The following is a 25,961-nucleotide window of genomic DNA, read 5'->3' as shown; positions in this document are numbered from 1 at the left end:
TTATTCTAGATTATTTTCTTTATTATTATTTCAAGGGTTTAACCCAAGCTTTTTTTTATTTTTTTTTTGGAGACGGGGGTTTTGTTTTACCTTCCATTCTGCGACAAGCTACCCGCATTAACCTCACCCATTGTGTGTGAGGTCGAGAAAAACCAGCACGCGATTGCCCGGATAGTCATGGTCACCCATGATCCTTCGACATACATACAACGCTCAACTTTAACTTCAGTGATATATTGGGAACTGATGCTTATTTACGGCAAACCTTATCTCTTACAAAACATTTTTCAAAGAGTGTTTCATCGCCGCGCCATTTTCATTTTGTAGCAGTGAAATAACCACTACATTAGACACTTGTCTGAAGTGCCTTCTTTCGTAGCAATAAAACAACCACTAGACACTTATCTGAACTGCCTTCTTCTTCAGGTGAACACCGGTAAACCAGAAAAACCATCCATCCTAGAGCCTCTGCATGACGTTTCCATCACGGAAGGTGAAAGCGCCGTCCTAAGCGTTCAAGTGGGTGGTGAGCCGTCTCCCAAGGTGGAATGGTACAAGGACGGCAAACTCATCAAGGACCGCCAGATCACTTCAGAGAAAAATACACACACTCTGACGCTGATCCAGTGTAGCACCAAAGATAAGGGAAGATATTCGGTGAAGGTGACCAACAAGGAGGGCACGGTGGAGTCTGCAGCCAATCTGAATGTGGACCGTAAGTAGAACTTGATCATCACTCTAACCAGGTGGTATTCCACGAACGACATCACCCAACCACTTTTCTTTAACTGAGAGTTTTGAATGGCCAGGTCCACACAGTGAGTTTAAACACCGTTTAAGTTAAACTCTTGGATTAAGTGTCTAATCTGATTGTTGTTTTATTATTATCAACATTATTTTTAAATCAAATTGAGATTACTCAATCCAAAACTTAAACGAAATTTAAATTCGTTTTTTGGATTCAGCCATAAGATAGGTATTTCACCAAGGATATCAAAAAAGTCCCTTTTGTCTCTATGGAAATATTGAGGCCCTTGGGAGTGTATTATATCACGTAATGCTTGTGTCGACTTTCACGTTATCGCTTAACTCTTTAAGTAGTTCTTCACTTTGCAGTTGTACCTAAGGTCTATGCTTTGCTTAAACTTTTACGCTTATCGCCAGAGAACAGAACTATCGATCGCGATTACTGCCTGTATATTTGAAAAAATCTCTAATCGTATACCTCCTCGCAGGTTCACCCGGTCAAGCCCCTCTATTCATCGAGCGGTTTGAAGAGAAGACCGTCAAGGAGAAGGGCACCATCCGCCTCATGGCCAAAGTCAAAGCTAGCCCCGCCCCCAGCATCGTGTGGTTCAGGAACAACAAGCCCCTGCTCAGCTCGCCCAAGAAACGCGAGATATTTGACGGGGAGAACATCATTCTGGAGCTGAAGGAGGCAGATTCCGAGACAGACGCCGGTGACTACAAGGTGGTGGCGACCAATGAATTGGGTAGCGCTACTCACGGCGCGCGGGTTACTGTGGATGTTGAGAAAGTGTAAGTGTTAGATATACGTTTCATATTGTCCTCACCTGTGTCCAGTGTCTGGTGTTTGTTGTATCTTGAGCTGTGGGGTCAAGTGGATTGGAACACATCACATGCCTTTAGGCACACTCCATTTGTCAAGGGTCCAGGTTTCCCTTGCCCTTGGGATAAATTTAATTTGAAGAAACCATTTACTGATGTGTCCACATAGTGGACGGCCCCCGATCAACTCGATCGATATTGATCGAAACCATGTACACCACCTCGACAACATAGATTCACCTCGTCAATCGACGGAAGTCGACGTGACGTCAACTGATGAGTTCCACATTGCATAATCAATCAAAAACCGGGCGTTCATTAAAATTTGTTCTTTGGATTCCCACGGGGGTTTTTCCTTTTTTGGCAAGATTGCAAGCTTTCTGTATCCTGTTCTATTCTATTAAATCCTATTCTATGTATTCTATTCTATTATATCCTACTCTATTCTATTCTATTCTATTCTATTCTATTCTATTCCTTTCTATTCTATTGCAGAACGTTCACCAAGCGGCTCAACGCTCGAGTGACAATTGACGAGCGGGACACTCTGGTGTTGGAATGCGAAACCTCGCATACCGTGTCCACCAAATGGAAACTGGACGGAGTGGAAATATCGGGCATGGACCATCGGGAGGTATCCCAGGAGGGGCACACCCACAAGTTGGTCATTAAGAAGATAGGCACCCTGGACGCTGGAACGTACTCGTGTCACGTTAAGAACCAGGAGACCAAGTGTACTGTCACCGTAAAAGGTAGGCCGCAACTAGTTTCCCCCCCTTTTTTTTTACTTGTCCGTGACTAGGGCCTAGAAAGACGACCATAATTCTGCAAACTGAAACTCTGGACTTTTTGAATATCAACAATTTTGCCATTCACATTAGCATTAGAGCCTATCAGACATTCAAAAGACAGTATATTGAAGACAAAGACGTTTTTGGTACCACAAAGCGTTTAAAAATGTTTTCAAGACATTCAGAAAAGGCTATGAGGAGTTAGAGTACATATATCGCAAGTAACAACTTTCATTTCTGTTCAATGGAAGAGAGGTTTCTTGTCTAATGTTTGACCATTGATTTATACGTTTCATGGCAATAAGCGACTTATTTGAATCGATGATTGATTTCAGAGGGCAAAGCTGAATTCATCAAGAAGCTGGATGATCTTGAAGTCAAAGAAAGAGAAAACGCCGTCCTAGAAGTGGAAGTCACGTCTGACAAAGCTGACGTCAAATGGTTCAAAGTAAGTTCAAAACATGGAAATTACAACCTTGGCGTTTAACTTCTTACACGAAGTGTTTTTTTGGGAGATATCACTACTTTTTGCGTACTTTTTTCTCCTTTTCTCCCTCTTTTCTGGGGAGATATCATTATTTTTTTGTATACTTTTCTCTTTTTTTCCCCTCCTCTCTCTCGAATTATTACTTCTATGAGGACAATTTTTGTATACTTTTCTTCCATTTCTTTCTAATTTCTTTCTTTCTAATTATTGCTTCTACAATAATTGATTAATCACTAATATGATTTCTTCCAATATTTTTTTCAGGATGGCCAAGAAATCAAGACTAGCAAGAAGGTCACAATTGAAAAGAAAGGCACCATTAGAAAGTTGCTCATTAGAAACATATCAGTACACGATGAGGGAGAATATACTTGTAGTTTGCCTGATCAGGAAACCTCTGCTGAACTCAACGTTGTGGGTAAGTAGAATGACTTGTTATCCGGAGGACTGGTGTTCGAGTCCCGGTTATTGACATAAAAATGTTGTAGCGTCGAGATGGACAATTTGTAAAGGCGTTTGCTATTGTATTGTACTTATGTATTGACTACGTTTTTGTATGTTCTATTTTGTAAGCAAAAAAAGGCTCGTCCCATAAAATATGCCATCAAATCAATGAAATCTCCCATAAATATACTGTTATCAATACTAAATTGTGTCTCTTGGAAATTACTAAGTTTAGGTCGAGTGGATTGGAACACATCGCATGCCTTCAGACACACTCCATTTGTCAAGGGTGTAGATTTACCTTGCCTTTGGGATCAATTTAATTTAAAGAAACCATTTACTGATGTTGAGAAATAAATAAGAACATGTAAAAGGGCAACTTACGGAATTTGGTTTTGAAGTTGACAGAGTCACTTTCGATAGGTTCAGATGATCCTATGGGATTCTGCGCGACAAAAAATAAATTAATTTTCACCATTTTAATCTTTTCACACCTTGTATCTTTTACACAAAAATTAAGCAAAAAAAAAAAAATAAATAAATAAAAATAAAAATAAAATAAAATAATAATAAATAAATAAAATAAAATACCTAATAATAATTTTTGTATACTAAAAATAACTGCAACCAGGCTAAGATAAATTAGTTTTTAAAAAAAGTGCTTGCATTCATGTGCATTGTTGTTTCTTCCATATTTGAAAGTTTCCAAATTAGAGTTACATACGAGGTTTTCTAACAGGACCGACACTATAATAATATATGTGCTCTAATCTTTCTTTACCAATCGCCTAACACGCTTTCTCTCTCTCTCTCTCTCTGTTGGCTTCGTCTTTGGTTTTGGCATCCGTAGCGGCCGCATCCAGATCTCCATCACCCGCGTATGTTCTGCCACCCTGTCCAGACGACGAGCCTTTGCAAATCACCATACCTTTGAAAAAGTCCAAGTCTAGCTCACCTCAGACCTCTGAATAATTTAGAGTATTGTAGAGCCTTTCAAATCACCATAACCTGCAAATCACCATAATCTTGGAAATATTCCTTACTAATCTTACTATGCATAATAAAATATTTTGATTCGAGCTTTGAGAGCTTTTTCTCTGAATTTTCTCGAGAAAGAGAATTTTACAAGATGAAATTTTCCTCTCATTTGAAAATTTGGAAAACAATTCATTGTGCATTTCCAAAAAAAGACTTTTTTAAAATTCTTGAAACAGACATTATCCCTCATTATTTTTGTTTCTACCAATCATCAATGTATCATTATTTACTAGTTACGTTGGAATCACTTCAAAATATATCTTTCAGACATATCAGTACACGATGAGGGAGAATATACTTGTAGTTTGCCTGATCAGGAAACCTCTGCTGAACTCAACGTTGTGGGTAAGTAGAACGACTTGTTATCCGGAGGACTGGTGTTCGAGTCCCGGTTATTGACGGACAATTTGTAAAGGCGTTTGCTGTTGTATTGTATTGTATGTATTGACTACGTTTTTGTATGTTCTATTTTGTAAGAAAAAAAGGCTCGTCCCATAAAATATGCCATCAAATCAATGAAATCTCCGATAAATATACTGTTATCAATACTAAATTGTGTCTATTGGAAATTACTAAGTTTAGGTCGAGTGGATTGGAACACATCACATGTCTTCAGACACACTCCATTTGTCAAGGGTGTAGGTTTACCTTGCCTTTGGAATCAATTTAATTTAAAGAAACCATTTACTGACGTTGAGAAATAAATAAGAACATGTAAAAAGGCAACTTACGGAATTTGGTTTTGAAATTGACAGAGTCACTTTCGATAGGTTCAGATGAGCCCATGGGATTCTGAGCGACAAAAAAATAAATTAATTTTCACCATTTTAATCTTTTCCCCTAGAACTGCCACCAGAAATCTCCGTGCCTCTGCAAGACGTCAAGGTGTCTCGTGACGAGAAAGCCTCATTCGAGATCGAACTCACCAAGGGAGACGCCCTGGTCAAATGGTACAAGGACGGCAAGGAGATTGCCTTCTCTGAGAACGTCACGCTGAGTATAGACGGCAAGAAACAGAAGCTGATTATATTCAGCGCTGGTTTGGAGGATGCAGGAGAATATTCTTGCCGTGTAGGAGATACGGGAGACAAGGAATCCAAAGCAACGCTCACCGTTGAAGGTAAGAATAGAATGGAATATACCCTGTTTATACTGCTAGAATGGGGTCGAGTGGATTGGAACTTGGAACACATCACATGCCTTCAGGCACACTTCATTCGTTAAGGGTCTAGGTTTACCTTGCCCTTGGAATCAATTTATTTGAAGCAACCATTTACTGATGAGACTGAAAAGTTCCTTTACTCCCGCAGTCTAAACATATTCAAAGGAAGGGTTAATAAATAAATAAAATAAAATACCTAATAATAATTTTTGTATACTAAAAATAACTGCAACCAGGCTAAGATAAATTAGTTTTTAAAAAAAGTGCTTGCATTCATGTGCATTGTTGTTTCTTCCATATTTGAAAGTTTCCAAATTAGAGTTACATACGAGGTTTTCTAACAGGACCGACAATATATTATGTGCTCTAATCTTTCTTTACCAATCGCCTAACACGCTTTCTCTCTCTCTCTCTCTCTGTTGGCTTCGTCTTTGGTTTTGGCATCCGTAGCGGCCGCATCCAGATCTCCATCACCCGCGTATGTTCTGCCACCCTGTCCAGACGACGAGCCTTTGCAAATCACCATACCTTTGAAAAAGTCCAAGTCTAGCTCACCTCAGACCTCTGAATAATTTAGAGTATTGTAGAGCCTTTCAAATCACCATAACCTGCAAATCACCATAATCTTGGAAATATTCCTTACTAATCTTACTATGCATAATAAAATATTTTGATTCGAGCTTTGAGAGCTTTTTCTCTGAATTTTCTCGAGAAAGAGAATTTTACAAGATGAAATTTTCCTCTCATTTGAAAATTTGGAAAACAATTCATTGTGCATTTCCAAAAAAAGACTTTTTTAAAATTCTTGAAACAGACATTATCCCTCATTATTTTTGTTTCTACCAATCATCAATGTATCATTATTTACTAGTTACGTTGGAATCACTTCAAAATATATCTTTCAGTTTCGTTTTTCCCTTACAAAGAAATTGTTTTTCAATATGTTTCATTTGTTTCATGGACACTCAATAATCTCTCTTAATTAGAAATCTTAGGCTAGGGTGTTCTAAAGTTCGGTAGATATATACCCGTTAGGTAAATATTTCTCATTTCGAGAAATAAAACGAAATACTTTACTATTTTCAAAATGGTTTTTTTATGACATCCACCTCTTTACTTGCACATAAATTGAACTAGTCAATTATTAAGTCCTTCATTATATCAAAGGTGGCAGAAACAATGCTCTTCACAAACTGTGGTCACTTCCAAAGTTACGTAAGATGATGGATGTATTTGGATGCCCTCTTTGCTTTCCCCATGCTGTCTAACCGCACTGTCTTTGTGTATTTTGGATAGATGTGTTTACTTCTGTTAATTCCATTCCATTAGGTGCCTTAACAATTTTACTTTGGCATTATTTTCAGTCTTACCCTTTTGTCAATATATTGACGGCATTTTCAGTCCTAGTGTCTGGAACGTTTCCTTTTGTATGATATACGTAACCACCTATCAGTTAGGGCCAATGTTTAAATTGCAATACCTGTTTTTAAATACCATACACACTAATCTAAAGTTTATCTTTCCACTCCCAAATAATGGTGTATGAAATTTTTGATTACCTCTTTCTGTTGTATTGTATGATTTTTTTCCCCTGGTATGTAAATTCATTACATATGTAGGTATTTATTATTCCTACTATGTTTCCAGCTCTTGGTAAATCCTAAAGCGTACCTACTTTACATTCAACCGAATGAGTTGTGTGTTGTGTGAAGTTTCCCCCCTTTTGTTCGTAATGTCAGCATTAGGGCTTCCTTTGACTAGACTAGAATGTTACTTACAAAAGAAATACCTGTTTTGTTTTGCAACAGATGAAGAGATGATCAGACCGGCGCCGTTAGTAGTTTGCGGTAAATACAAACATGTGTTGCACTGGTGCACACTATATGTTGCACCGGTGCACACTATATGTTGCACAGTTGCACTCTATGTGTTGCCCTGTTGCATCAGAAATACCCGCTTGTTATTTTCGAAATAAGGGTTGCATCTGTTTTATCAGTCGAATTGTGGTCCAAGCATGTTTTCTAGGGCCCCTCTTATGTTACCCAAGATTCCTTAATATGGTTTGATGAGTCCTAGAACTATGTTTGCCAAAATTCCAAAATAATTTTCCCTTGTTCCAAATGTTAGCGAAGTTCTTCGCACGTTAAATGTTACCCAAATCTTGCACTCCTTAGGTTCCAATTATGCAAACAACCTGTGATAGGTATTTAGCAACAGATGAAGAGATGATCAGACCGGCGCCGTTAGTAGTTTGCGGTAAATACAAACATGTGTTGCACTGGTGCACACTATATGTTGTGCAGTTGCACACTATGTGTTGCACTGTTGCATCAGAAATACCCGCTTGTTATTTTCGAAATAAGGGTTGCATCTGTTTTATCAGTCGAATTGTGATCCAAGCATGTTTTCTAGGGCCCCTCTTATGTTACCCAAGATTCCTTAATATTTTTTGATGAGTCCTAGAACTATGTTACCCAAAATTCCAAAATAATTTTCCCTTGTTCCAAATGTTAGCGAAGTTCTTCGCACGTTGAATGTTACCCAAATCTTGCACTCCTTAGGTTCCAATTATGCAAAGATTGATTTTACACTACGTTCAATTTTATAACCTGTTTCTTTGATATTTATGTTTGCATTAAGTATATGTACTGAGCATGTTATGTTATTTCCAGGCATTGTTTTCTTTAGATATCGTCTTTTGGCATAAAACAACCTGTGATATATATTTTTAGTTTCCGTACGTGTGTAAGAGACTAAAATATTGACTAAAACATACCTAGTTTATCCTGGTGAGCTACACTCAAAAGTCCTTCACACCCGCAGTTTAACCAAGGTCTTCGCCTCTACCCAACGCCAGCAAGGTAGAGTGGCCACAAAATCTGTTCAAGATACTGTTGAGTCTCACGATGAATCTAGCTCTAAACAAATCCAGTCCGCTCAAACTGAACAAGGAGGAAAACAAGCTCCATCTAGAGAGGTGAAACCCACCCCAGTACAAACCACGGGCATAACAACAGCAGCGTTCCTAGCAGCCAAGGATTCATTAAGTATATGTACTGAGCATGTTATGTTATTTCCAGGCATTGTTTTCTTTAGATATCGTCTTTTGGCATAAAACAACCTGTGATAGGTATTTTTAGATTCTGTACGTGTGTAAGAGACTAAAATATTGACTAAAACATACCTAGTTTATCCTGCTGAGCCACACTCAAAAGTCCTTCACACCCGCAGTTTAACCAAGGTCTTTTATAGGTTGGTACATACTCCTATGTGTGAATTTTTATGGGTTGAACTGGTTCTAAAATTCAAACCTGACATTTTTGCAGACAAACCCAGTCGTCCCGACACTCTGTCTATTCAGGATGTAGGTCCTGACTCTGTTACATTAGCCTGGACTCCGCCTTTAGATGATGGAGGTGTCAGCGTTACCAAATATATCCTGGAGAAATGTGATAAGGAGAAGATGGTTTGGGCGAAGGTAAGTGAAATTGTCGATCATTGATCATGAGGCTTAAATTCCTCACCTGTGTTGGGATTCAAAATTTCAAACCCTTGGCTTTGGTCACATGACGGGTGCCTTAATCACTTTGCTACAAAGGCCTAACTCCGCCTTTAGATGATGGAGGTGTCAGCGTTACCAAATATATCCTGGAGAAATGTGATAAGGAGAAGATGGTTTGGGCGAAGGTAAATGAAATTGTCAATCATTGATCATGAGGCTTAAATTCCTCACCTGTGTTGGGATTCAAAATTTCAAACCCTAGGCTTTGGTCACAAGACGGGTGCCTTAATCACTTTGCTACAAAGGCCTTTCACTGTGAAAACTCAGTTTGATATTAATTTATTGATTTATTTTCTTTCGGGAAAACATAGGGCTCATTTTGAAATTAATTAAGATGAGTTCTTTTCCACAATTGAAATGTTGTTTTCAAATGTCGGGAACTTGGCGATTAGGTCATTCTCCCACTTGAAGGGCAAGTCCTTACGATGGTGGACTGCGGTTCAGGACAAGCCAATTAAATATGGCTAGAGCTAGAGACCATCACTCTGTTGTTTGGCAGAAAAAAAAAGATATCTCTTCTTCATTCTGCCGTCACCATTTGGCTACAGCTGAGCTGCCGTAATAACAACAATATGAAGAAACCATTTACTGATTCTAATTTCCCCCGTTTTGCAGATAATTCCAACTATGGAAGAAGACTCTGCCACACTAACCATCGTGAAATTCGAAGACAAGGATCTGGGTGACTACACCATCACCCTCAGTAACGCCTTAGGTCAAGCCAGCGCTACCACTAAGGTCACCCTATTGCAATACTTTCATTACTAGTATAGCTCCGCTATACTGTAGTAATAGAAAGTAAAAAAGATGAGTGTTCCACCGCCGTTTTTATTTCATAGCAATGAAACAACTGCTACATTAGACGCACGTGGTCTGTGTCGTAGCATGCCCATCCCGCAGTATGACCCTCATCAGATGGGCGATAAGAGACACAATACTTCCCATTTAGGTGCTGGGTCAACACCAGAAAGTAACTCGTTGAAATAATTGCAATCGAAAAACGAGTGCAAACTTTTCAGGAACGGTTTTCCTCTGTATAATTTATTTCGTTAAAATTCTTCTTGCTTCTATCTTGATTGCATTATATTTTATTGTTGTTTTTTTTTCTCAGGTTGAGAAGCCCGTAGAAACAGCGCCTGTTATAGATCCACCTCCACCGCCGGAGGTGTTGGTCAAGAAGGGAGAGGACCTGAAGATTGAGGTCCGGTTCAAAGCGCTGCCCCCGCCCAAAGCGGAATGGACGGTGAATGGAACTGTGATTGTGCCGTCTAAGAGAGTAAGTGATGAGCTGATGAGTGTTACACTGTTACAACCCCTTCTTAAATGTTTTTAGCCAAATCCTCTTTAGGGGTGAGCTATTCATTTCTAATGAAAGTCAGAACTTTGGGTCGGGGTTGTGTTTTCGCTACAAAGGCCTAAACCACTTTATTTTTATTATTTGAAATAAATAAGCCAGCGTAGTTAGCTTGGTTGGTAGCGCGTCTACCTTGTAAGCGCTAGGCCACGGGTTCGATTCCCGCCCGGGGCGAATTTTATCCTGAATGGATAATATTCGTTCTCCGAACTGCTGGCTTTTTTCTATCTTGCCTTCCTTCTTTCTTCAATTTCGGGACGATAATACCTTAGCAGTTACAGTTCCCTCTAATAACTCTCATAAAAATAATAATCAAAATCATATTCTAATGGCAATTTATTCATATTCAGGTGACAGATGTAGCGCGTCTACCTTGTAAGCGCTAGGCCACGGGTTCGATTCCCGCCCGGGGCGAATTTTATCCTGAATGGATAATATTCGTTCTCCGAGCTGCTGGCTTTTTTCTATCTTGCCTTCCTTCTTTCTTCAATTTCGGGACGATAATACCTTAGCAGTTAGAGTTCCCTCTAATAACTCTCATAAAAATAAGAATAAAAATCATATTCTAATGGCAATTTATTCATATTCAGGTGACGGATGTGGATGCAGACATTTCATCTTACACCATTCAGAAGTTGAAGCAGAATGCAGAGTACATGTTCCGTGTAGTAGCTCAGAACCCAATCGGATCATCTGAACCTATCGAGAGTGACTCTGTCAACTTCAAAACCAAATTCCGTAAGTTGCCCTTTTATACACGTTCTTATGTATTATTCAACTTATCGTTTTATTACAAATTTTCACCAGTAAATGGTTTCTTCAAATTAAACTGATCCCAAGGGCAAGGTAAACCAAAAACCTTGACAAATGGAGTGTGTCTGAAGGCTTATGATTTGTTCCAATCCACTCAACCCCATCAGATAAAGAATAGAACATCGTATACATGTTTGTACTGCCAGAATGAGACTGAATAGTCCCTTTACCAACGCTATCTAAACAAGGTCTAAGTGCACCTATTTTATCCGGCCTTACACATTTTACTCAGAATGGAAAAATGACCCAATTTTATAATGTTATATCCTTTGTCAATAAGGCCAGCTGTATAATGCATATCTAGATAGTTTGAAATAAACATAAACATTTATTTCCTATCGGATCATCTGAACCTATCGAGAGTGACTCTGTCAACTTCAAAACCAAATTCCGTAAGTTGCCCTTTTATACACGTTCTTATTTATTATTCAACTTATTGTTTTATTACAAATGTTCATTAGTAAATGGTTTCTTCAAATTAAATTGATCCCAAGGGCAAGGTAAACCAAAAACCTTGACAAATGGAGTGTGTCTGAAGGCTTATGATTTGTTCCAATCCACTCAACCCCATCAGATAAAGAACATCGTATACATGTTTGTACTTCCAGAATGAGACTGAATAGTCCCTTTACCAACGCTATCTAAATAAGGTCTAAGTGCACCTATTTTATCCGGCCTTACACATTTTACTCAGAATGGAAAAATGACATAATTTTACAATGTTATATCCTTTGTCAATAAGGCCAGCTGTATAATGCATATCTAGATAGTTTGAAATAAACATAAACATTTATCTCAATAATACCCTTTTCCCTTTCCCTCCAGGTGTACCATCTGCACCACAAGGTCCCCTGGGTGTTACCGATGTCACCGACACCACTCTTACCATCAAGTGGCAACCTCCTGAACATGACGGTGGCAGTCCTATCCTAGACTATGCCGTAGAGCGAAAGGAGACCTCCAAGAAGACCTACACACATCTCGCGACCGTGACCGAGACGACATTAGCGGTCACGGACCTCAAGAAAGACGTCTCGTATGACTTTAGAATCACGGCACGGAACCGAGTAGGCTCCGGACCGGCTTGTGAGGAGATCGTGGTCGGAGGAAAACGACTGAGTAAGTGGGCGATGTCGCTGGCTTTTGCTTTTGTCGCTAGATTTTACCACTTTTTGTTCTTGTTTTTACTTCAAAGCTTTTTAGAACTTTAGGTTGCTTTCTGACACTTAGGCACAATGCACACTAGTGAAACCCGTACACAGAGCAGTGCACACTGGTGAAACTGAGTTTGATAAAACTCACTGTGTCTTGACGGATGTAATGCCTCTCTCCAGTATGCAATGAACCTTATTCTTGGCCTTAATATAAATAATTATTGTATTTAGTATTTTATTAGAACTTTTAACCATTGAGGGCATACATAGCTACAGTTGGGATTTAACAATATCTCTCCGACAGGCCTAATCTGAGATAATATAACAGGCAATCGGATAATTTTCTTAAGATGGTTATTTGCCTTTTCTTTACTATTTAATTTGAATTTTTAACAGCTTCTCTAATATAGAATAAAGAATTACAGTCATAGCATAGGCAAAACTACTCGCTTTATCGCTTATTAACTTGCTTAAATTAGGCAGCTAAGTAGGTACTTATTAAATATTTGCTTAACGGTATTTAACTTTAACCAGCTGTAGTCGCTTACTAATCTAATCTCATTGCTTCTTTTGCATCTGCTTTCTTACCGGCGATTTTTGCAGGCAAGCCCGGCAGCATTCTAGCTAAGAAACTTCAATCCAAGGGATTATTCGCTTTGCTAAAACTGTTTCCCACTACCAAAGACAGACGTAAGTACGTTCTTGTGTGGCTACACTTGATTATTTTGAGTCACATTGTTAGCTATTTCTTTAGTTATGTTAGCTATTTCTTTAGTCAATTTATTGCTTCACTCGATACACAAAAAGCTAACTCTAAGGATTAGGTGTAGGGGCAACTCCCCCAAAAGATGAGTTAAGCTTACACGAATCTACTCAATTTACCTCAAATAGGTATACCAGTATATGACCGAATTTGGTCAATAACAACTCCCTTATGTGCCAGTTTTTCTTTTGTCCGGACGAAGATTTTGGGTTTCCTCTTGCTAAAGTTTAGCTCGCTCAATTTTCTTGTTCTACTATACCCCGAGTTCTAATGTCAGATTGATGTAAGTATTACATCAATAATTTTCTAATGTCACATTGATGTAATTATTTACAGGTCCACCCTCAGAGCCTACCAACCTGAAGGTTACCAGCATTACCACGAGGAGTGTTACACTACAATGGGGACCTCCTATTAGTAATGGAGATACGGCACTTACAGGTAAGAAACTAAACATAACTCAGCCATAAGTACTTGAAAAAAAAAAAAATCCGTCCCGTTTAGACCACATTTAAAAAATTGCATTTTCTAATCCAGCCCGAAGGACCACATAAAAATTGGAAAAGTAAAACGGACATTCCTTGTTGCAAGAAGTGTTACACGGAAAAGTAAAATGGACATTCCTTGTTGCAAGAAGTGTTACACGGAAAAGTAAAATGGACATTCCTTGTTGCAAGAAGTGTTACACGGAAAAGTAAAATGGACATTCCTTGTTGCAAGAAGTGTTACACGGAAAAGTAAAATGGACATTCCTTGTTGCAAGAAGTGTTACACGGAAAAGTAAAATGGACATTCCTTGTTGCAAGAAGTGTTACACGGAAAAGTAAAATGGACATTCCTTGTTGCAAGAAGTGTTACACGGAAAAGTAAAACGGACATTCCTTGTTGCAAGAAGTGTTACACATTGCATACACGCAGAATTTTCGGGCTTTCATACAATTCTTAATGAAATGGACCATTACCAAGGTTTAATTCTTAAAAGGTTTTATTAATTAACATCAATGTCCAAGATAAGATATCTTGAGAGGGAGGGAGAGAGAGGGCGTATGTGTGTGTGTGTGAGAGAGAGGGAGAGAATAAAATAAATAATTATTCTGACCAAACAACCTCAGTGGTGCAGTTGTTAACGCGTTGGACTTTGGATCTGGAGGTTGGTGGTTCGAGTCCAAGTCAAGTCATAAAATTTATCTAGGTGTAATAATCGGGGAACGATATTTGTGACAAGCATTTAAATATGCTTAACATAATTGAAAATTCCTTTTAATCTGACCAAACGTTTCCAATGCTCCCTCAGGCTACATCATTCAGCAACAAGAGAAGAACAGTCTCAAGTTTACCAAGGTGGCCACGTTAGATCCCTCTATCCTACAATACACGGTGGAGAATCTAAGGGACAAGAGTGAATATTACTTCCAAGTGTTTGCTGAGAATTCGGTCGGCTTGGGACCGGAGGCTACTACCGAACTGGTTGCCCTGGCAACGCATGCAAGTAAGTGCGTCTTTTTTATGCAACAGCTTTCAAGGTACATATATCATCTGCAATTCTGCGGTTACGCATATCTACACTTTATGATCAGTTATTACTTTATTTAGATCTCACTTGCCAGCTTGGTTGGTAGTGCGTCTGCCTTGTAAGCACTAGGCCGCGGGTTCGATTCCCGCCCGGGGCGGATTTTGTCCTGAAGGTATAATGTTCGTTCTCGGAACGGCTGGCTTTCTCTGATCCTGTCTTCCTTCTCTCTTCGATTAACTTACCTATTTACTAATCCATGATTAAGGTATAGGCGATCATATGCTACTGTACCGAATCTTTTTTACTACATACTTAGGTATCTGAAGTATTTGAACTAATTCTCAGATGTAGGCTTCAAACTGATCCTTAGAATACCGCTCTGGCATTTAAACCAAACTAACCGCTTTCTAACCCCCCGCTTCACTAAACACTTGCAGGACTCTCCCCCAGGGGTAGCATATCAAGAAGATCTTCAACATTAGAAGGTCTCTTTCTGGAGAGCCTGTCACGTAAATCATCAGCTGCAGAAATCCAGGCAGATGTGCGAGCTACATCGCCGAAAACTCATCTGGAAACCCCTAAAGGAAAACTAACAAGAACGCTGTGTGTGTAGTTTCCATTGCCTCTGATTTGAACATCAGTTAAAAAGACGAAAGATGCCTCATCGAATAGGTACCAATAAATCGTCCATCTTCAAACCTGCATGCATCATCCAATCAAACTTGCATGATCCCTCTATTACCCCAAAACCTGCATGCATCCATTCCTTTTACCTGCACGTGAACGAGATCTAAGCTCGTTTGTTAACCCAAGGCCCTAAGGTACTCTGAAAAATAATTAATAATATATGGCTTCGCCGATTATAAAATCGGGAGACCATAAAAGTGCCTTTAAAATGCATCCATTCCTTTTACCTGCACGTGAACGAGATCTAAGCTCGTTTGTTAACCCAAGGCCCTAAGGTACTCTGAAAAATAATTAATATGGCTTCGCCGATTATAAAATCGGGAGACCATAAAAGTGCCTTTAAAATATTAACGTAATCCTGTCGTCTTAACCTGCATGCATCATCCAATCAAACTTGCATGATCCCTCTATTACCCCAAAACCTGCATGCATCCATTCCTTTTACCTGCACGTGAAAAACGAGATCTAAGCTCGTTTGTTAACCCAAGGCCCTAAGGTACTCTGAAAAATAATTAATATATGGCTTCGCCGATTATAAAATCGGGAGACCATAAAAGTGCCTTTAAAATATTACTGCCGTTAGACATAGGCTATCCGTCGAAGGCGAAGAAGATAGACATAGGCTGCCCGTAGAAGGAGATGTTGAAGGAGACACTGCCTCTACCCAACGCCAGCAAGGTAGAGTGGCCACAAAATCTGTTCAAGATACTGTTGAGTCTCACGATGAATCTAGCTCTAAACAAACCCAGTCCGCTCAAACTGAACAAGGAGGAAAACAAGCTCCATCTAAAGTGGTGAAACCCGGCCCAGTACAAACCACGGGCATAACAACAGCAGCGTTCCTAGCTGCCAAGGATCTAGCCACGGGTCTCATCACATCACACTCTGACGTCACTCCTGTAGGTCATGACGTCACAGTATCTCATGACGTCACAGACGACGTACCTCAGCTGTCCCCTATCCGTCTATCCCCGGACTTCTTAGACCTGGGTATGCTTGTGTTAATTATCCTCTTGGCGAAACTACCCCGTCAGTATCGTCAGCTCCAGTGGTGATCTCACAGTCTGCGGGTCGTCTGTTCGATTCCCACCCTTACCCTGTGTCCGGACGACTGTTTGAAGCCCCGCCCATTCGAATGTCTACGCCCCAATGTGTTTCCTTGTCCCATTTTTTCCGTACCCTATCATTTTTCCTGCTTGTAAATTCCCTTTTCAGGTTCTATATTTGTTATTCCATTTGTTCATTTCTTCCTCTTATATGTTCAGTTTTACAGCTTTGTATGTGTATTTTGCCCTTTGTATCCACTTTTCCCCTATTTTCTTCTTTCTTAGTTTACGTTCTTTGATCTCTTCTTTGTGTCTGAATGCTCTCTTTCCTTATCCCCTATTCACTATTGTTATATTGACTGTATTTGTTTGATCCCCCACCCTTACCCTGTGTCCGGACGACTGTTTGAAGCCCCGCCCATTCGAATGTCTACGCCCCAATGTGTTTCCTTGTCCCATTTTTTTCCGTACCCTATCTGTCATTTTTCCTGCTTGTAAATTCCCTTTTCAGGTTCTATATTTGTTATTCCATTTGTTCATTTCTTCCTCCCTATAAGTTTAATTTTGCAGCTATATGTGTCTTTCCGTTGATGTTTTTGAGTTTATTTCTCCTTTTTTCTCCAGTTTTTTTCCGTTCTTTTCTTTTCTTTCTATGTTTTCATTGTTTGATCTCTTCTTTGTGTCTGAATGCTTTCTTTTCCTTATTTATACCCTCCATTGTTACACTCCTATTAACTGTATTTGTTTATCGTCTTTTCCTTTACTTCTTATTTTACCGAGATTATCTCTTATCATTTCATTTTCTTTCCATCACCCATTTTATATTCCCTATTTATCTTTCTTCTTCGGTATCGTTTACGTACCTCTATTTCTTGGTCAGTATAGTTTTTGCATGGCATCGGGTCGAATTTTGGACTGTCTTTCAGATTGTTTGCTGCAGATGTGGAAACCTTAATGTCTTGTATGAGTTTCAGGCATGTTTTTTTCTTTCCAGTTATGTGACCATTATTCGATTAAATTTCATGTGTTGGAGCACGAGCAAAAATCTTCTATTTCAATAGTACGAGTAGCATGAATTCCGAAAATTGGTAACAATACCTACTCAGAAATAGCGACTTTATCTGTGTGATATAACTAAGAAAATCCGTCAGAGGTGTTCTTATGTTTTTTTTTTCTGTTCAATATTTTCCTAATACCCTTAATCCTTTTTGTTAATTTTGTTTCCTTAGAATAACATTAGTTACTTTAGTATTAGTCACGAAATCCAGACCTGACACTTTGCTCAAAGCCCAATGCAATGCAAGTTCATCAATATGGCAGTTATTAACAAACTACTAATTTCTAATCTTGCCACTTAACTTGGTTAAACTAATTTTTGTATTTCCTTTAAAACAGGACCGTATTTAGAGGGGGCGAGGGGCCCGCCCCCCCTTAGAGCTCAATTTTCCCCTTTACTGCAAAGGTAGGCTCCAAAAATTTGGAGCATCCACCCCCCCCCTACATCACTTTTTGGACTCTCGCCCCCCCCCCCTCGACAAAACCCTGGATACCGCCCTGCTTCAAAAGAGGGGCTCAGAAGCCCTGGGCCAAAGAATGGACTTCAGAAGGGGGGGAATCGGTTCAGATTCTACTAGGAAAATTCGCGTTCTTATCAAATAGTCTCCTAATACAACTTCCTCTCTTTCTCTCCTTACAGCTGTTCCATCCCCACCCACTGCCCCCCTGGAGATCCGCAGTCTAAGTGCCAACGCCGCCATCTTGGAATGGGGGGTACCGGAATCCGATGGTGGTGCTCCCCTAGAAGGATACGAGGTGGTGATGAGAGACGTGAAGAAGACAATGTGGATGCAAGTGGGGCGCACCAAAGTGGGCGTGCAGAAGCTGACGGTCAAAGATTTACAAGTAAGTAAACGATTTATAAGTAGATATAAGTGCCTTTCTAAAAGATTTAGAAGTGAGTAAAAGATTTATGAGTAGATAGAAGTGCCTTTCTAAAAGATTTACAAGTGAGTTAAAGATGTATGAGTAGATATAAGTGTCTTTTAAAAAGATTTACAAGTACCTACCTAAGTAAAAGATTTAGGAGTAGATAAAAGTGCCTTTCCCAGCGAAATAGCTACTAAGGTGGCAAAAGTTTAAATATAAGACCGTACTTTATAAGTGAACTGACGGTCAAAGATTTACAAGTAAGTAAACGATTTATAAGTGAACTGACGGTCAAAGATTTACAAGTAAGTAAACTATTTATAAGTAAACTGACGGTGAGGGATTTACAAGGAGGTAAAAGATTTACGAGTAGATAAGAAGGTACAAGTGCCAGCCTAGCTTGGTTGGTAGCGCGTCTGCCTTGTAAGCGCTAGGTCGCGGGTTCGATTCCCGGCCAGAGGCGGACTTTATCCTGAACGGATATGGTTCGTTCTCGGAATGGCTTTCTCCTATCCTGTCTTCCTTCACTCTTCGATTTCGAGACGATGAGGCCTTGGCAGTTACAGTTCCCTCTATGAAACCTCTTAAAAAAAAATCATTGTTTTTTTGTGTTTGCAGGAGGATCACGAATATTTCATACGAATTTTCGCTCGAAATGAAGTCGGACTAAGTGAACCCTTAGAAAACGACGAACCATTCCTTATGCAGCGACCTACCGGTAAGTAACACCAGATAGAGTAGAATAGTTATACCCTGCTTCTACGTTGATTTAATTTGCTCAAATAAAACGAACGAGGTTCTTTATGAAAGCTTTAGAGAAATGTTTACATGGATACTCCTCACAAGTTCCTTGATTAACACACTTCCATAATTCATCATTTGATTTTGACCTCAATCGGGCTGTTCGCGGCCCCATAGTGACATTTTTCCCTAGTTCATTCAGTTAATTGTACCTCAGTTTTTTTACTCCCTTCAGCTGTGCCCAAACATAGTCGATCGACGAGGTGAATCTACATATGTTGTCAAGGCAGTGTGGACGGTTCAGCCGACATCGGTCGATGGCCGGTCGACTATGTGTTGACACTCCTTTTTGCTAGGTATTTTTTTCTACCCCTTCAATGTCTCACTTCTATAATCCCTCTCTCTCGTTCCCTTCCGTTGTCTCACTTCTATAATCCCCCCCTCTGATTTCCTCCCCACAGAAGGAGAAGAAGAGCCAGAAGACGACGACTTCGCGGAGAAGGACATTCCCACCATGAGCATGAGTACAGAGACCAACTCCTCCTGGCTCAAAGAACACAACATGGATGCTGACATCAGCTCTTACGCCCAGAGCAGTCTGCTCAGACGCAGTGAGTACTTCTTCAAGATCTGGTACTACGCCAGGAGTCTGTTCAAGTAAGAAACGAAGGATTGCTGGAAAAAACCTTTAATTGTTGGGAAAATTTTAATTTTTAGTATATCTTAATTGAAAATATTTTCAAAAATACTTTGAAACTCATCAAAAACTCGTAGAATCACATCCCTCAGGTCGGTGCCCTTGAAAAACGATCTTTTTCAGGATTTTTCTTCTTCTCTTTCTAGAGGGGTGTGTTCAGATTGGGACGTTGGGAAAGAGGATCGCTTTGGTATTTACCTGTTCGTCTCAATGTGAACGCACCCCTTTCAGGAGACGTCTGACGCTTTTGAGTTTGGGCCCGGGTTTTGGATGTTCCTGCGAAATACTTGGATTTATTCGGCGTATTTTACTGCCGAAATAATTTCGGTTAGTTCAGTAAATTTACGTAGGATTTACCCGTAGTTATTTTGTCAGTAAAATACGCTGTTGGAAATACGATCATTCTAGTCCGTATTTTGCAGGTATGTCTGATAGGACGAGCCTTAACTCTCTGTTTTTGGCACTACCCAGCCTAAATTAGTTTCTCTGTTATCCTTTTCAAATCCTTCGTGAAAAGTCTCTTGTGAGGTTTTACAACTGGAAAGCTTCCTTTATATTTTCATGATTAAAGTTACAAATTTAGCTTTCCCTGAGCTAAACTTGTGAGTTTATTCCCCCATTTGCTCTACTTTCCCTGGGTAGGCAAACAAGGAAGCTTTGTATGTTGTGACACTTCACAAGTCTTTCTCTCTATTTTGTTCTCTTATTTTTCATTCTTGTTTTTTTTTCCGTCAAGGAAAATCTTGAAAAGTCGTTTTTCCCTTCCAACTTAGTCGGACACTCAACAAATCGTAAATTGACACGTTCAAATAACTGAGAAGCTCAGGGGCGTAACTCCTATGTAACTGGCATGGAAGTTACGCCCTTTATCTTCTCATGGTTCGATTCCCGCCCGGGGCGTATTTTGTCCTGAAGGGATAATGTTCGTTCTCGGAACGGCTGGCTTTCTCTGATCCTGTCTTCCTTATCTCTTCGATTAACTTACCTATGTACTAATCCATGGTTAAGGTATAGGCGATCATATGCTACTGTACCTAATCTTTTTTACTACATACTGGTATCTGAAGTATTTGAACTAATTCTCAGATGTAGGCTTCAATCTGATCCTTAGAATACCGCTCTGGCATCTTTACAACTGGAAAGCTTCCTTTATATTTTCATGATTAAAGTTACAAATTTAGCTTTCCCTGAGCTAAACTTGTGAGTTTATTCCCCCTTTTGCTCTACCTTCCCTGGGTAGGCAAACAAGGAAGCTTTGTTTGTTGTGACACTTCACAAGTCTTCCTCCCTATGTTTCTCTTATTCGCTCTTATTTTTACTCCTAGGAAAATCTTGGAAAGTCGTTTTCCCTTCCAACTTAGTCGGACACTCAACAAATCGTAAATTGACACGTTCAAATAACTGAGAAGCTAAGGGGCGTAACTCCTATGTAGCTGGCATGGAAGTTACGCCCTTTATCTTCTCAAGTTATCAGTGTGTATGTAGAGAACGGTTTCACTTTATGAGCGCTATAACTTGTACAGTGTTAGCATTGAATGCTGCTGTACAGATGTCTGTAAGATATCTAGGTAATAAATATGAAGTAATGGCGTTTGTAAAGTGAACCCGTATCGTCTCTTCTGTGAAACACACTTTAATTTTTGATCTCTACGAGTCGAGTTGCATTTATTATCGCTTGGAATAGTTCTAACTTCCCTGTAGTTCAGAACAATTCCGACCGAAAATAGATCTAAAGTATTTTTTGTAATATAAAAAAATCATATAGGAATATGATTGAGATACAGGGTGGTCCGACGATGGCGGCCACAATCGAAGGCCCGAGCGGGACACCCTGTACATCGGTATGTCGCTACTTACCGAACCCACACGAACTATGACGAAACTTGTAAATTATTTTCGACAGGGTGTGAACCAATCCCCCTCCATGTGAATTATGTGAGACGGGGTTCGGTCGCACCCTTTATAAATAATGTAATTTGAATTGTGACTGTGATCGAAAGTAAAATGAAATTTTAGATTTCCATTTTATTTTTCTCAAAACGTATAAATATTTTGACATTTTATTATTTTTTGATACCGACGAGAATTTTATATTTTGACAAAGAACCTCCCATTTAATGGAGATGTATACCTACTTAATTAATTGATTCTATATTTTTTGTTTATTGTTAATTTCTAAACGTTTTAACGTATGAACTGTTTGTTTATTTTAATCGATCATGCAATATTTTTTTTTTTTGTTCGATACCGACGAGAATTTTATATTTTGACAAAGAACCTCCCATTTAATGGAGATGTATACCTACTTAATTAATTGATTCTATATTTTTTTGTTTATTGTTAATTTCTAAACGTTTTAACGTATGAACTGTTTGTTTATTTTAATCGATCATGCAATATTATTATTTTTTTTTGATTTATTTAATCAATTTTCTATTTCTAAAGGAAAACTAACAAGAACGCTGTGTGTGTAGTTTCCATTGCCTCTGATTTGAACATCAGTTAAAAAGACGAAAGATGCCTCATCGAATAGATACCAATAAATCGTCCATCTTCAAACCTGCATGCATCATCCAATCAAACTTGCATGATCCCTCTATTACCCCAAAACCTGCATGCATCCATTCCTTTTACCTGCACGTGAAAAACGAGATCTAAGCTCGTTTGTTAACCCAAGGCCCTAAGGTACTCTGAAAAATAATTAATATATGGCTTCGCCGATTATAAAATCGGGAGACCATAAAAGTGCCTTTAAAATATTAACGTAATCCTGTCGTCTCCCCTTGGAGAAAATAATCCCAGTACTTAGCAACATAACTTTATGTTGTTTAAATAGCAAAGGGAAAACAAGCCGATTGTAAGCTTTATCCAAGTCAATGATATCCCTGAGCTTTGTCCTATTCCTAAATATTGATTTTTCCCCGATCAGAAAGCTTTATCCAAGTCAATGATATCCCTGAGCTTTGTCCTATTCCTAAATATTGATTTTTCCCCGATCAGGTCGAAAGCTTTATCAACTTTGATAGTTTTTTTTCTATCAAGTCGAAAGCTCTATCTACGTCTATCATATCCAAGTTCAGATTTCGTCCTCTTCCCAAAACTTGATTTTTCCCCCAAAGATATCTAATGGAGGCATCTCTTAAAAGCTTTATCCAAGTCAATGATATCCCTGAGCTTTGTCCTATTCCTAAATATTGATTTTTCCCCGATCAGGTCGAAAGCTTTATCAACATCGATAGTTTTTTTTTCTATCAAGTCGAAAGCTTTATCTACGTCTATCATATCCAAGTTCAGATTTCGTCCTCTTCCCAAAACTTGATTTTCCCCCAAAGATATCTAATGGAGGCATCTCTTAATATAAATTAACATTCAGAGGCACTAGACACTACGTACATAAGCATCAGAAAAAGATGATTTGTATGAAGAAACCATATTAAATTTTATTTTTGTTGTTGAATTATAATTATTACTTGATGTGTTCTTTGTTTGAAGCAGGAGAAATGTAGAGGTCTGAACCTGTGGTTACATTGCTGCTAGTTGTTTGTACTAGTAATAATGTAATCATAGATTTTTCGATAAGACATCCATATTTTCGGGAGTTGAACCCGAAAGAAGACTTTTTTTTTACGAAAAAATAAAATAAGTGTAATAGTGATCAGAGAATAAATTATAAAGAAATAAATAGTTGAAATAATAAAGGAAATGCAGAAAATTAATCATAATACAATACAAAATTAGAAATAAATTTCAGAAAAAAATTTGCGAGAGGTTTTTTCAAGCTTCCCAGACCTGTCTAGCATGAAGGTTCCCACCCGACTCCCACCCTCGGCACCTAACTTTGGTAGCACAGTTTCGGAGTTCAAAATCTAGAGTGGGGGAACTTTCTCCTATTTCCCCTTTACTGCCTTTCTATTGGATACCATGCTACCAAAACACGTGGCATCATCTGAATAGCTCAAAGTTCGGCACATGCGTAGTAGAAATTTCCCCCACTCTTGATTCGGCCTTTGGCTCCTCCTACCGAAGTTGATCTACCAAAGTTATGTGCCGAGGGTGGGAGTCGGGTGGGAACCTTCATGCTGGACAGTCCGGGAAGCTTAAACAAACCCCTCGCAAATTTTTTTCTGAAATTTATTCAATCGTTTTGTATTTATTTTGACATGATTATTATTTTTTACTATTTATTTTAATAAATTTATTTCCTTTTTACACTTATTTTATTTTTTCTTCGGAAAGGAAGGCAAAATAAAGGGTTCCAATCATATCAATAGAACATCGTTTCATTTTATTCGTATGATTTCAATTCAATTTCTTCGGAAAGGAAGGCAAAATAAAGGGTTCCAATCATATCAATAGAACATCGTTTCATTTTATTCGTATGATTTCAATTCAATTTCACCTAGTGTTGGGAATAATCGATTATGATAATCGATTAATCGATTATTATTGATAATCGTAATCGTAATCGATTATAAAAAATAATCGAAAGTATAATCGATTATGAAAAATAATCGGAAAATCACATTTTGGTATTTTTTGCCAATGGAGCAGTTGCAAATGGGTAAAAATTATTAATAAATGGTCGATTCCTATGTAAAAATTTGGGAAAAAAATCCAAATCTGAGGTCAAAACTCCGCGGCCGTCCATGTTGGACACCCTATAGTAGGTTTGGTCCTTGAAGTACAGGCTGTAGGCGTGATCCACTAGTCGGGTCCTGTGGGGGGAGAAAAGGATGTGGTTAGTCCAAATAAAATAGATTTTATTGATATTAAATAAAGGAGCGCGGCAGCTCTCCGCCCCGAAAAGTCAAAAGAGTTTGACCGCTAAATCTTGTACAGTGTTAGCATTGAATGCTGCTGTACAGATGTCTGTAAGATATCTAGGTAATAAATATGAAGTAATGGCGTTTGTAAAGTGGAGTCGTTTCGTCTGTCCTGTAAAACACACTTTAATTATTGATCTCTACGAGTCGAGTTGCATTTATTATCGCTTGGAATGGTTCTAACTTCCCTGTAGTCTAGAACTATCCCGACCGAAAATAGATCTAAAGTATTTTTTGTAATATAAAAAAAAATCATATAGGAATATGATTGAAATACAGGGTGGTCCCACGATCGCGGCCACAATCGAAGGCCCGAGCGGGACACCCTGTACATCGGTATGTCGCTACTTACCGAACCCACACGAACCATGACGAAACTTGTAAATTATTTTCGACAGGGTGTGAACAGAACCCCTTCCATGTGAAACATGTGAGACGGGGTTTCATTAATAATCGATTAATCGATTATTTTTTATAATCGATTATTGATAATCGATTATGTGAAATAATCGATTATTCCCAACACTAATTTCACCACAAGGAATTTACAATTCAGATTCAATGGACAAGAAAAATTACCTAACTAATAGTAAATCGAAGATTTTTTTTTTCTTACAAAATTATACAATATGCTCAAACACCGGGTAAATTAATTTATTAGTGAGATAGCACAGTTTCCAACATTAGGCCAGCCACTCACGACCTTTTCAGCCTTTGGGCTGATAGTGAGTGGCTTGGCCATAGGTAGGTACCAAATTGATTTTTTTTTGTTCAACTGTTGATGTGGTTAAACTCCCGGGAAGTAGCTGTCAAAGGTCTACCTACATATTAAGAGCACCATGTTTCAACTGTGGTGCTGGGTTCGAATCCCGCCAGGGCGCAAATTTTCTGACCCAAATTTGTGTTTGTGGGAAAGTACAAAATGTCATCATTACCAAATAGGAACTTAACTATGTAGTTACCAAAACGACCGGACAATATAAAGCTTGTGTTGTGACGTCATTTGGGTAGCATTTCCACACAGGATTTTTCAAGATAGCTGCAGACTCAATACTTTGATCCAGAGGATTGTTATGATGGGCAGTTCTGTGGAAATAAAACTGGGACAAATTTTGCCCCGGGTGGGAATCGAACCCGCGACCCAGCACTTACAAATGAATGACTTGACTTACCTTATAAGATGACATTAGTCTTTCTACAGCGTCGGCCCCAGAGATGAGCAGATTCCTAGCGGTTGTAAAGTATTGGGTTCTATCACTCACTCCTTGCTCTGGAGAAGAACCTGCAATCATTGAGAAGATACGATAAGAAACCTTTCATGAATTCACAAGTCAGCTAAAATTTCATGTTATCTCTTTGCTTTAGCTAAAATTATAGCTTTCCACACAGGA

General features: G+C 38.9%; 1 protein-coding gene across 1 annotated transcript in view; it reads left to right on the top strand.

Moving 5' to 3' along the window:
- The window catches only part of LOC103510529 (titin-like), a gene marked incomplete at its 5' end in the record, with an annotated part of 39,360 nt that extends 18,809 nt beyond the window's left edge, over positions 1-20,551 (top strand). The window contains 18 exon segments of the mRNA XM_026824555.1: positions 427-715; positions 1,236-1,539; positions 2,065-2,321; positions 2,696-2,808; positions 3,112-3,265; positions 5,174-5,460; positions 7,666-7,747; positions 8,818-8,969; positions 10,998-11,145; positions 12,046-12,339; positions 12,978-13,064; positions 13,474-13,578; positions 14,432-14,626; positions 15,088-15,234; positions 15,911-16,327; positions 18,080-18,285; positions 18,928-19,027; positions 19,512-20,551. Of these exon segments, the coding sequence (XP_026680356.1) occupies positions 427-715; positions 1,236-1,539; positions 2,065-2,321; positions 2,696-2,808; positions 3,112-3,265; positions 5,174-5,460; positions 7,666-7,747; positions 8,818-8,969; positions 10,998-11,145; positions 12,046-12,339; positions 12,978-13,064; positions 13,474-13,578; positions 14,432-14,626; positions 15,088-15,234; positions 15,911-16,327; positions 18,080-18,285; positions 18,928-19,027; positions 19,512-19,711 (3,537 nt within the window).
- Between the last annotated feature and the right edge of the window lie 5,410 nt (positions 20,552-25,961).

The sequence above is a fragment of the Diaphorina citri genome, unplaced genomic scaffold, assembly GCF_000475195.1.
Source record: "Diaphorina citri unplaced genomic scaffold, Diaci psyllid genome assembly version 1.1 scaffold610, whole genome shotgun sequence".
Taxonomy (NCBI): Eukaryota; Metazoa; Arthropoda; class Insecta; order Hemiptera; family Psyllidae; genus Diaphorina; species Diaphorina citri.
This window is presented reverse-complemented; position numbering and strand designations above follow the sequence as displayed.